Below are 13,254 nucleotides of genomic sequence, written 5' to 3'. Positions count from 1 at the left end.
GGAAAATGTACATAAATGTAATGCGTAGTTTGTTAAGTGTCTTAGTATGTTTCACGAGGTAGGGGTTAGCATGGGGTTTCAGGGGGTGTAGTTTGAGTTCAGGGCCCTCACGACCTGGGGGAAAAAGCTGTTGAACAGTCTGGCGGAGCGGGCTCTGATGCTCCGATACATCTTCCTGATGGTAGATGGAAGAGACTCTGGGAGGAATGGGTGGATTCCTTAACGATATTGTTGGTTTTGCCGGAGCATCGTGTAAGGAAAATGTACAGGATGAAAGGAAGAGGGGCACCGATGATCTTTGCAGCTGTGTTCACTGTCCGCTGGAGGGTCTTGCGGTCAGCAGCACTGCTGTTCCCGTACCAAACAGTGATTTAGCACCTAAACTCTGTAACAAACTCCCTACTACTTTTTGACAAAAAACCCCAGCTCCGGCGGGTGATGAAGAAGGTACAATGGTATCCGCATTGAGCGAATCGGGCAGATAAGTCTCTAGCGCCTCCCTCTTGGGAGCAGATAGAGAATATAATCTGCCGCGCAGGGGCGTGGTCCCGGTCACTGGGAGAAGGTCGATACTACAATCATACGGGCGATGAGGAGGAAGGGAAGTGGCCCGGGCACGACTAAAGACCTCCCGCAGATCGTGGCAACTCTCAGGAACTCCAGACAAATCACTGGGTTCCTCCTGAGAAACAGACACACAGGAAACAAGAGGAACAGCAGAGGTTAAACATTCAACATGACATAGTTCAGTATTCGGTTCAGTACTCGCGCGCTGTAGGTGTCTAGTGCATGGCTGCACGCTTTGGGTCGTGTGTGCGCACAGAAAACAGTACCGAATAGAGCTCTCTTTTTGCGTTTTCACTCTTATTCAGGTCTATATGTCTGCTCTACTCATTTTTTCCAGAATTTTACTTTAGTTTTTATCATTAAAACTAGTTTTTATTTAGTAATCGTCTCGTTTTTGTCTGTGAAAAAATGTCGTAGACGAAAATAATGACTTTTTTTTGTTAATGCAATTAACACTGCACCAATAAGAGGGACTGTCCCCGGAACATGTGAAAGTCTGGTCACCCTAAATTAGACTAACTAAGAAAAAAGACCACAAATATATTGAAATTTAAATTGATTTTTTATCTTATACACACACATAGCCACACATAGTGTTCGATGGAGGAGATGCAGGGCCGTCTTGGTGCTCAATCTGTTTAACTTTTAAAGGTGCTTTAAGCGATGTCGGGTGACGTGACTTCATGTTGACATTTAAAGTATTTTCAAACAAAGCTAGATAGACCCTCCCTCCTCCTCTGCAATGAACCCCCAAACCCCACCCCCAGGGCTTTCTTGTCAGTTATTGGCTGGAACAGTTATTAGCCGCAATTTGTTTTTGTTGCCATTTGTGGAGCCTGGGTTGTCTGTGTTTTTTTACAGTGTGTTTAGGGGACAGGCAGCTAGCGGATAGTGAGGAGATGATTGCTGTATGTGACAAAAAATGTTTGGGCCTAAAAAACGTGTGACATTGCTTAGAGCACCTTTAACCAGCGCATCATGTTTGCGATGTCATTAAGCATTTGATACCGCGAAACAAGTCTCGGGGGGAGTAGAGGGCCAGTGATAGTAACTATAGTAACAGCATGAGAAGGCGCGCTCTGTTGTAGTAAGCGTTTGGTCGGTTAATTTAGGCATTTTCTAACTTTATTACTGGTAATAAATAAATACACATGCAAAAATGTATTTCGTCCTGTAGGTGTCCTGGAGAATATTTCTGTTCATCCTAAACACATTTTCTGTCGTCCCCAGGACGATAGGACGCCGTTAGTCTCGAGCCCTGTGTTCTATCTCTCAACAGCATTATTTTCTTGTTCTATAGCCATCTTCTCACATTTGCCACATAAGCACCTGTATGACAAGTAATGTAAATATGACACAACAGGTCTCTTGCATAAATATAATTTCGTTTGTACGTACAGTAGCAAACTTTATCACAGTATTTGTTGTTTCAAAAAATTGCGCCGTTATCGTTATCACAGTTAGTGTCTGTGTGTGTGTAGCTTAATATGCAGAGGAGATATTATGAATTTTTTTTTTTGTTGTATGTTGTTATTTTCTGACACCTGTAAGATGTAATAATTGTTTGTATTCTGATTCAGTCCTTACAGGCTCTATTGACATTTCCAGTTGGGTGTGGGCATGTGTGTGTGTGTGAGACTGTGTGCTAATGTGTATGCGTATTATTAAGACACTGATGGTTTGTAATTTTTCTGTCAAGTAGAATTTACCAGGCCACACGTCTGTCTGTTAATGTGTGAAAACCAGTGAGATGTCGACATTTACAATACATGGAGTGAGCACTAATTATTGCTGTCATTAACAGCTGGTTGGAATCCTTAAACTCAAAACAAACAACCTAGGGGTGGGAATGGTTGCCAGTGGTTACCATAGCACAAAGTGATATTTCTTTTTTTATTCCTTCAGCATTGTTGCCTTATTTGTTTTCCCCCTCTTTTTAGGAAACACCTGCCACACAAATTAAAGATTTGAAATGACAGAAGAAATTTGAAGATGTATGTATGTGTATTGTAGCAAGGCAGAAGTGATGCACAAAGACGGGATGTGTCTTGAGGTGAACAGAACTGTGTGGAACACCTTTAGGCTCTGTCATTTATAGCAAAGGACTGTCTGACAAGCAGCTTCCACATGAGGAACTGGAGCTGTATGTCAGTATGTGTTGAGGTTTATGCCTGTGTTTATATGTTGCACAAGTCAAGTTAGGTCAAGTCAAGATTTATTGTCATTCTTTTCATCACAAACTAAGTGTACAAAGATGTGAACCCACAAGCAAGACTATACAAGGGCAATGGCTTTCCCTTTCCATCCTAGTAAACACAAACAGGGGTTAGATTTGGGATTTTGGAGAAAGATTAACTCAAATATCTAGCCCAAGGCAAAATAAGACATTACCACCTGTTCACTTGTGTATATAACTTTTAATAATTAGCTAGATGTGATGTCTATTAAACATGTTTATATGAGTAGGCAAGTGGCAAGCACATTCATTATTTGTATGTCTGCAACTTTGCATACACTGAACCACACATTTTTAACATATTGACAACATACACTCACCTAAAGGATTATTAGGAACACCATACTAATACTGTGTTTGACCCCCTTTCGCCTTCAGAACTGCCTTAATTCTATGTGGCATTGATTCAACAAGGTGCTGAAAGCATTCTTTAGAAATATTGGCCCATATTGATAGGATAGCATCTTAGAGTTGATGGAGATTTGTGGGATGCACATCCAGGGCATGAAGCTCCCGTTTCACCACATCCCAAAGATGCCCTTTTGGGTTGAAATAATTCAAGCTTTGTGACATGGTGCATTATACTACTGGAGGTAGCCATCAGAGGATGGGTACATGGTGGCCATAAAGGGACATGGTCAGAAACAAAGCTCAGGTAGGCTGTGGCATTTAAATGATGCCCAGTTGGCACTAAGGGGCTTAAAGTATGCCAAGAAAACATCCCCCACACCATTACACCACCACCACCAGCCTGCACAGTGGTAACAAGGCATGATGGATCCATATTCTCATTCTGTTTACAAAAAATTCTGAATGTCTCAACAGTAATCGAGACTCATCAGACCAGGCAACATTTTTTCAGTCTTCAACTGTCCAATTTTGGTGAGCTCTTGCAAATTGTAGCCTCTTTTTTTCTATTTGTAGTCTAGATGAGTGGTACCCAGTGGGGTCTTCTGCTGTTGTAGCCCATCTGCCTCGGTGGCTTGTGGCTTCACAAATGCTTTGCTGCATACCTCGGTTGTAATGAGGGGTTATTTCAGTCAAAGTTGCTCTTCTATCAGCTTGAATCAGTCGTCCCATTCTCCTCTGATCATCAAGAAGTCATTTTCGCCCATAGGACTGCCGCATACTGGATGTTTTTCCCTTTTCACACCACTCATTGTAAACCCTAGAAATGGTTGTGTGTGAAAATCCCAGTAACTGAGCAGATTGTGAAATACTAAGAATGGCCCGTCTGGCACCAACAATCATGCCATGCTCAAAATTGCTTAAATCACCTTTCTTTCCCATTCTGACATTCAGTTTGGAGTTCAGGAGATGACCAGGACCACACCCCTAAATACATTGAAACAACTGCCATGTGACTGGTTGATTAGATAATTGCATTGATGAGAAATCAAACAGGTGTTCCTAATAATCTTATAGGTAAGTGTGTAAAATGTGATATGAATATGAACAACTTTCCTAACAAAAACGATTTTATGGAATAATTTGAGGTTCATGGAATTTCATGAAATTGACATGCTGATTTTATTTAGTTACATTTGAAGAGTTCAGATGCAAAAGCCTCTAAATGCCATTTGAAATTTTCTTCTTTAAGGATGATTTTTATCAAACTTATATATTTAAGTTCAGTGATTTCACTTAAATGGCAATGATATGTACCTATTAATTGTTATTTAAGTGAAATTACTGAACTTAAATATACAAGTTTGATAAAAATCATCATTAAAGAAGAAAATTTCAAATGGCATTTAGAGGCTTTTGCATCTGAACTCTTCATTTTCAAATAAATTAACATATTCAAACAAATATATTTAATATATATATATTTTTAGACCATCATATTTTTTCTCCCAAATAGAGGTGCTCAGAATGCCATTGCAGTCTCCACAGAAATATTAATAATACAGTAAAAGGTATATGGATTGTACAAAATATATATATATATATATATATATATATATATATATGAAGAGTTCAGATGCAAAAGCCTCTAAATGCCATTTGAAATTTTCTTCTAAAATGATCATTTTTATCAAGCTTATATATTCAAGTTCTGTAATTTCACTTAAATGACAATTAATAGGTAATCCTTATTGGATCTCAGATGTTAAATGTATCCAAAGTTCGTTGGAGTTGTAGAAACTTGATGGTGTGTCTGATTAAAACACATGGAAAAAATACCAGTCCTTTGCTCTCTTTTATTTTCAGTTCAGGATGATAAAGTCTTAATTCACATGGAGCTGACACACATGATGCCAATGAACAGATGTTAATGGAGGGACAGGATAAACAGGACGTACAAGATGGTCTTTAGTCATCAACGCATCCTAAGGAAAGGACATGGTTGGGTGTCCATTCCAACCACCACACCTCACCAATACAAAAGGAAAAAAGGGAGGAAGTGAGGTCTACTTATAGACCTTGCCCAGGGGGTGTATGGGTAATGTAGTGAAACTGACAAAAGGATTGTGGGATATGAAGTGCAAATATGTAAGGAGAAAGAAAAAAAATAAATAAAAAGTATAATTAAAGGATCAAATTCACAACAGCCGCCCCCAAATACAGTCATGTATTTGCTATTACTCATCTATTTCAGGTAATGGAATCAACTTAGCAACTGGACGTACATACGTCTTTCCATTAATATCAATCTCAGCTACTCTGACACGTCCATCCTGACTAGGTAAGAGGCGTACTACCCTGCCAATGGGCCATGATGCTCTTGGGAGTTGAAAATCAATTACTAACACGACAGCAGAGTCATTTAGATTAGGTTTTTCTCGATTCCATTTTTGACGGAGCTGCTGACCTGGTAAGTAATGTCGGATAAAAGATGTCCAAAACTGGTCAACGAGGGCCTGGCTGTGGCGCCAAGATCTGCGGCCAAGGAGCTTAGTATTGGCATAAATCACCTGAGGTAAAGACGAATCTCGCCGCCCCATGAGGAGGAGATTTGGAGTAATGGGGTCGAGATCTGAAATATTTGAAGAGGCGTAACCAAGTGGCTTTGAATTTAACACTCCTTCAACTTCTGTCAAAACGGTCCGTAGGACTTCCTCTGATACGGTTTGAGTGCCGAGTACCACCCGCAATGCTGTTTTAACAGAACGGACCTCTCTTTCCCATGACCCCCCAAAATGAGGAGCTTGTGGTGGATTAAACTTAAATTTGATCTGCTGCTTTTCCAATTTGTCTTGTAGCTCAGTGGGAAGGTTCTGGAAGGCTTCCTTTAACTCTCTTGCAGCTCCACGGAAATTGCTTCCCTGATCACAAAGAATCTCATACGGCCTACCTCTCCTAGATATGAAACGACGTAGGCCCATTAGAAAGCTGTCCACATCTAAACTGCTCAACAAATCAAGGTGCAGGCATCGAGTGGTCTGACACTTAAACAGAATGCCCCATCTCTTCTCTGTTCTACGGCCAATATTTACATGGAAGGGACCAAAACAGTCCATTCCGGTGGACCAAAAGGGAGGTTTGAACAACCGGAGCTTGGAGAGTGGAAGATCTGACATTTGAGGAATAGATGGCTTGGCTCTCCACTTCCTACATTGAAAACAAGACCACTGATGTTTTTTTACGGCTTGTCTCCCTCTAATTATCCAGTAATTGCGTCGAAGTTCTGAGAAAACTCTCTCTGGACCAGGATGGAAAAGTTTCTCGTCACAGTCCTTAATAATTAACTGGGTCAATGGATGTTTGGGGTCGAGGACGATTGGATGAACCATTCCAGGTTCCATGTCCTCTACACGCCTGAGCTTACCGCCCACTACAATAAGTCCCGTTTCTTCATTGAATTCGGGAGAAAGTGTTAGGAGACAACTTTGAGGTTCAATGGGCTTTCCTTTCGTTAAACACTGATACTCGGAGGGAAAACTTTGTTGCTGGGCTTGTCTCAAAAGGAGATTTTGGACAGAAGAGGCGTCACAAGAGTCCTCACTATGTTGTCGCAGTAACACATTTGTTGCAAACTGTAACTCTGACCATGATTTAAAACGGGCAGGATCTGGGAGTACAATATCATCCAATTGTGTTAACCCACAAAAGAGTGGTTTACGAAGCTCAGGATCAGGACTATCAGATGTAGATACTAGATTTTTGGGCCATTCATCTGGAGGAAATTTCAGAAACGTTGGACCTTGTCGCCATCTATGATCAGGTTTGGCTAGCTCTACAAGAGTTTTGCCTCTCGTAATGTCATCTGCTGGATTCTGTGCAGATGGAATACATCTCCAAGAAGAGGGGTCAGTGAGCTCTAATATTTCAGTGACTCTATTAGCTACAAAAACTTTGTAACGGCAGGAGAGGGAATGCAGCCAAGACAAGACAGTTGTCGAGTCGGACCATAAGACAATATTTGTCAAAGGATGAGTCAATTCATTCTGCAGGAGTTTACAAAGCTGTGCACCTGTTAGAGCAGCGCAAAGTTCAAGACGAGGGATGGATATTTGCTTTTTTGGGGCAACTCGAGATCTTGCCATGATGAAGGAAGTATGTACCACACCCTTGTCAGTTCCCATTCGCAAATAGGCTACAGACCCGTATGCGCTCTCTGAGGCGTCGCAAAATATATGCAACTCTCTGGATGTGATTTGGTCGGAAGGTAAACTTAGATAACAACGTGGAAGCTGTATTAATGACAGGTCAGGGAGCTCAGTTTCCCAAGCCTTCCAGGCCTGTTGAATAGGATTTGGCATAAGGGGATCATCCCAGCCCCGGGACTTCATCCAGCATTGTTGTATGATGACTTTAGCTCGCGTTGTAAAGGGGGTTATGTAACCCAATGGGTCATACTGACTGGCGAGAACTTTATATATATTACGCAGGGTTGTTGTCTTATACTCCACTGTTCGGGATCGATACCCTAATGAATCAGAGGGACAGTGCCAACTCAGACCCAGAGCTCCTTCTTTGGGATCTAAACTGTCTTGATTGATCCACAGTTCAGCATTCTCAGACCTGGCTTCAGGAGGGAGATGTCGGACAACACCAGGCTGGTTACTTGCCCACTGTCTAATTTCAAATCCTCCACTCATCAGTAAAGAACGCATTCGGTCTAAGAAGTTCTTAGCAGATTGCACATTTGGGAAACTCTCTAAGCAGTTGTCAACATAGAATGACTGAAGTACAGAGCTCGCTATATCTTCATACCCTTCTTGGTGATCATGGACATGCCTTTGTAGAGCATATGTTGCGCAACATGGACTACATACCGTGCCAAAGGGCAAAACTTGCCATTCGTAGATGTCAGGTGGATTTGTGCTCTGCATATTGCGCCACAGGAAGCGTAGGAGAGAACGGTCTTCTGGTAATAGCCTAACTTGATGGAACATGGATTTTATATCCCCACTAATGGCCACTGGGCACTGACGAAACCGGAGTAGGACACCAAGTAAGGAAGGGCCCAACTGTGGACCAGGAAGAAGTTGACTGTTAAGTGACACACCTTTATATTGATAGGAACAATTGAAGACTATTCTCCTTTTTCCATTATGCTCCACAATATGATGAGGAATATACCACGATTCATCAGATGAATCATGGGGAAGTTCCACTTTGGAAACATAACCGGATTCCTCCAACTTAGCAATCTCTTGGTTGTACACAGCAGCAGTTTTAGGATTTCTCTGGAGGCGTCGTTCGATACATCTGAGAGAAGACATAACTGCATTTGGTGTGGTCCGCAGCTTTATGGCGGAAGAAGTGCGCAATAACGGAGTGGCATATCTTTTCACACCATCCACATCAACTTTTTTAGACTTGGAGGCCAACAATTCCATAGCTGCCTGATCTTGCTTAGACCTAGTAATGACTTTCTCATTCCTGAAAGGAAGGATGTCTACTTTCCATAATTTCTCCACATCATGGCGAAGTTCTTCTAGGGGATTAGCGATGGTAAAAAGACACTGAGTCTCATCAGTGTTAGGAATCGGTATTGGGCCTTGAAGTACCCATCCTAACCTGGTCTGTATTGCAGCTGGAGATTTAGGAGGCCCGAAATACACCTGATCAATGGGATTTATCAGGTGTGGATAGTCTGCACCGATAAGAACAAGTGGTTGGACATTAGAGAAGGCTGGAAGGGGTAAGTCTCGAAGATGTCTGAAACGTCTCTGCAAGATCTCAACAGGATACGTCTGTTCTGCCAGTCCCAATCTAGCAGCAGAAAAGGCATTGGAAATGGAATACTTCTTTTCTGGATTGGTCATGGAAGATATTTCAAAGGTTACAGAAGAACCTTCAAGTGCAAGGGTATCTTGACGTACAGTTCTAACAATTAGGGACTCAGGTACCCCATTGAGGCCCAAAGACTCAGATGCTTGAGGTAGCAACATGGTACGTTCTGATCCATCATCTAAGATGGCATAGGTTTGCAAGGATCTTCCTTTATAATGGAGAAGTACTTCAACAACTTTAAGCAAGACCCTACCAGAACCTCCAAGGCGACTAAGATAGAATGTACCGTTATCTTGGTCACGACAATTAACTCCATGAAGGATACCAAGATGTCTGCCTTTGCACTGTGGACAGGGTTTCTTCAAGTCACAGTTGACAGCTAGATGGTTAAGCCCGCATCTCCAACATCTTTTGTTCTCTCTAATCCATGCATCCTTCCTGGTATCTTCTAGAGATTTAAAAGAGGGGCACAGGCTAATGAAATGATCTCTACTGGAACAATAGGCGCATGAATATTTGGAACTCCATTCTCCATCTCTCACATTCTGGGGTTGCTTATTAATGGATCTTGGCACAACAGAATTACTGTTAACTCCGTACAAGACTGTTCGAGTGTTAATGGAAGTCTTTGGTTGAGGTTTACTCAGGAATGGTTTTGGAAAGTCACTAACCTGATCAGCCATTGCTTGACACTCAGCTTCTTCTTGGAGCCAAGCGGAAAAGCTAATCAGGTTGTAGCTTTGACCCTTTAGGATTGTACGGGCATAACGGGCAAAGTTGGTCACATGCTCTGTGGGCAGTTTACTGAGTAGTTGCTGTACATGAGAAGCACAGGATAATTCAGATTTAACTTGGTCTTGGCCCGAAGATTGGAGCATGCCAACCAAAGCTCGAACCTTTAATGCGAAGCTACTAAATGCTCTGCTGTCACCTGGTCTCACCCTGGGGAGAGCTAGAATGGCTTTGATTTCTCTCAAAACTAGTTGGTGAGGTTGCCCATATTTCTGCTGTAGTGCAAAAAGAGCCATACTGTAAGGCCTAGGATCGTTAGCATAAGCTAAAGCTAGATCACGAGCTGGAGAAAATTTTAAATGATCTAACAAGATATGGAATTTGTAATGTTCTGGCTCATGGGGTGACAACAAATTTGTCAATGCTAGCTGCAACATTGCAAATTCTTGGGGATCATCATTAACCAGGAAAGGAAAGGTAGGTCCCTGAACACGAGAAGTAGGATAGGAAGGAACAGGATATGATGCATAATATGGTTGGGAATATGGATAAGGATGAAGGAATGGAATTGCAGTTGACTGGGTAGTGGGAACAATTGGTTGAATATGTGGGGCAGGAGGTTGTACAACATCATTCCCTACCTGACCTACAGATTGCATGTGAGGGCCTACATTAGCTGAGGCTACATGAGGAATTGCCGAGCTAGAGGATGGTCCTAATGGCTGTGAATACTGAGAAACAGCATACCGAGGCTGTGGAGGTAACTGTGCTGATGTTACTTGTGAGGATAACTGAGAATGAACCATGGCAGAGGAAAATGAACTACATGGTAAAAATGGTTGTGGTGGACCAGTTGGTTGTACCAACACTGGTGATGTTTGCACTTGAGGGGACTGACAATTAGAAGGCCCAGGAACCAATGGAACAATAGAAGGTTGTAACATACTAAATTGTAGTTGTGATGCTATATCATGTGTGTGCATCTGTTGGGGTGGACTACGTAACAATGAGGAAGGAGGAAGAGGCAGAGAACTAGGCCTACTAAATGGAAGCAGTGAAGGAACAGTTGAGGAATTACATTTCTCACATGTAGGTTTCTTTTCAGCTGTCTTAATACATGCACACAATTCTTGAACAATAGATGGATTAACTAAGGCATTATCATCATCATCAGAAGCATCATCAAAAGACTCAGAAAATTCAGAATGTCTGGAAGAAACTACTAACTGTGACATTTTAGACATCATCTCACCAAGCATACCCTTAAGTCCAAGTATTTCTTGTTTAACATCCATATCGAGCAAATCATGTTGAGGCTGTTCACAAGGAGCCAATGAGCTTGGGGAATGTCTTAAAGGTGGATTTTCATACTGAGTTTGGTGATGATCACTTACAACTAGTGTTGGTGAGGGAGGCGGAGGAGGACCATATTCTCTCACCATACAGTCAACAAAACGGGCAGGAGGTCTTCTGCTTCTCAGGCTGCGCCGGATTGCAGGTCTTGCATGGTAATCCATTCCACCAAATTTCTATCTCCGGCTCGAAGGACCATATATTGGATCTCAGATGTTAAATGTATCCAAAGTTCGTTGGAGTTGTAGAAACTTGATGGTGTGTCTGATTAAAACACATGGAAAAAATACCAGTCCTTTGCTCTCTTTTATTTTCAGTTCAGGATGATAAAGTCTTAATTCACATGGAGCTGACACACATGATGCCAATGAACAGATGTTAATGGAGGGACAGGATAAACAGGACGTACAAGATGGTCTTTAGTCATCAACGCATCCTAAGGAAAGGACATGGTTGGGTGTCCATTCCAACCACCACACCTCACCAATACAAAAGGAAAAAAGGGAGGAAGTGAGGTCTACTTATAGACCTTGCCCAGGGGGTGTATGGGTAATGTAGTGAAACTGACAAAAGGATTGTGGGATATGAAGTGCAAATATGTAAGGAGAAAGAAAAAAAAAAAAAAGTATAATTAAAGGATCAAATTCACAACAATCCTCATTGCAATTTAAGTGAAATTACTGAACTTAAATATACAAGCTTGATAAAAATGATCATTCTAGAAGAAAATTTCAAATGGCACTTAGAGGCTTTTGCATCTGAACTCTTCAAATAGGTACTACAGGGTGCAAAAACAGGACATGAAATAACAGAATAAGATGACTGATAGATAAGTACCTCAATAAGTTCTGAGTGAACCCAGAGAAAAAGTAGTACAAGAAGATAAAAACTTACAGGCTTATTTGTTCAGTTGACATCAACTGTCATACAACTCAACATGTCATTTTCAATGAAATCTGACATCATCCATTACGTCAACTGTGTGAACAGGCTTCTCTGATCTAGTTGTACAGATCTGACCTGCTCTTATAGGGCTTAGAGCTACTATTGCCATTTAAAATGAATCAGGGCGTAAATAATTTATGTTAAGGTGAGCGTGAACATGTGTTATAGTGAAACCTTGATTTATGTCTCAAATATGTGTGAATTCTGTTTGGCCTACAGGTGGTCAAAGATCATCATCTGGTGCATGTTATGCGATGTCCACTGGTTAGAGATGATGTGAATGTGGTATCTTTAATGGCAAACTAATAATATTTTCATTTGCCCTTGCACTAGATCTAGATCGGCTTTCCTCCCATGAAACAGTTGTTTGTTTTTGTTTTTTAATTTGTTTATTTGGAGCACATTGTAATTGATGTGTTTTGGGCACGAATAAGGACGTTCTCCAATATAGAGCCATATTTAACCAAATACTTCCTTCCATACCGTACAACGGGACATTGTTATTGCAGATACTGTATATTTTGATATGTTTATTCCTCCAATGAAAAATGGTCACACATCTGGTCCAAAGGAAAGCAGCCAGGGTCTGTGTTTGTGTATGTTTGACATTGGTACTCTTCCATCGACACTGTTTTGTCTTAACTTGGATTGTCTTTCTCTATGTGACATGCCTTTCTCTCATTTCACAGTGTTTTCTCAGAGTTTCTGGGTGTCACCTTGCTCCAGGGCTGTAGTGGTTAGCGATGGAGTGCTAGCCCAGATCAAAGCCTCTTGGCTGGGTCATTGCTCTCCCTCTCTGAGCTCTGAAGGAGCTAGTGCTGACTTCAGGCTACTGGTGTCTGCCGCAATCGGCACTGTCAACTACAATCAGGAACAGAGTGATGAACACACACACAAGTGCAAGCGTGCACACACACAAGCATTTTATACCTCTCACAGATGTCACGGATTTCATACTGAAAAAATTATGTTTACTATGCCCTATAAACAACCCTCAGAGAAAGCTGTTGAAATTATTAGATTTGGCATGATTTGCCAGATTTATTAGCCTCACAAATACAGGTCCACTTTAGAAGTCTTTTGTCAACAATTTCCTCTTTTATTTGTGAGGACCATTTGTGAATGTTTTTTTTAAAGCAGAGTCCAACCTGTTAATTTATATATAGTATATTAATTGCATAAGTGGCAATTTTTATCTTGATTATTTTCTTCTTCTTCTTCTTTGTTGATTTGAA

At 41.3% G+C, this 13,254-nt stretch overlaps 1 protein-coding gene across 1 annotated transcript; it reads right to left on the bottom strand.

Annotated features, from left to right (window-relative positions):
• Positions 1-552: 552 nt before the first annotated feature.
• Positions 553-11,692, bottom strand: LOC148978735 (uncharacterized). The gene is made up of 2 exons (XM_089132825.1): positions 7,676-11,692; positions 553-682 (listed from the first exon to the last, which is right to left on the bottom strand). The coding sequence occupies exons 1-2, from the start codon at positions 11,236-11,238 to the stop codon at positions 553-555; spliced, it is 3,693 nt and encodes a 1,230-aa protein (XP_088988951.1). The 5' UTR covers positions 11,239-11,692.
• Between the last annotated feature and the right edge of the window lie 1,562 nt (positions 11,693-13,254).

The sequence above is a fragment of the Pimephales promelas genome, chromosome 6 (genome assembly GCF_988280905.1).
Source record: "Pimephales promelas chromosome 6, fPimPro1.hap1.1, whole genome shotgun sequence".
Classification (NCBI taxonomy): domain Eukaryota; kingdom Metazoa; phylum Chordata; class Actinopteri; order Cypriniformes; family Leuciscidae; genus Pimephales; species Pimephales promelas.
The sequence above is the reverse complement of the archived record's forward strand: the minus strand, read 5'-3'. Positions and strand labels throughout refer to the sequence as shown.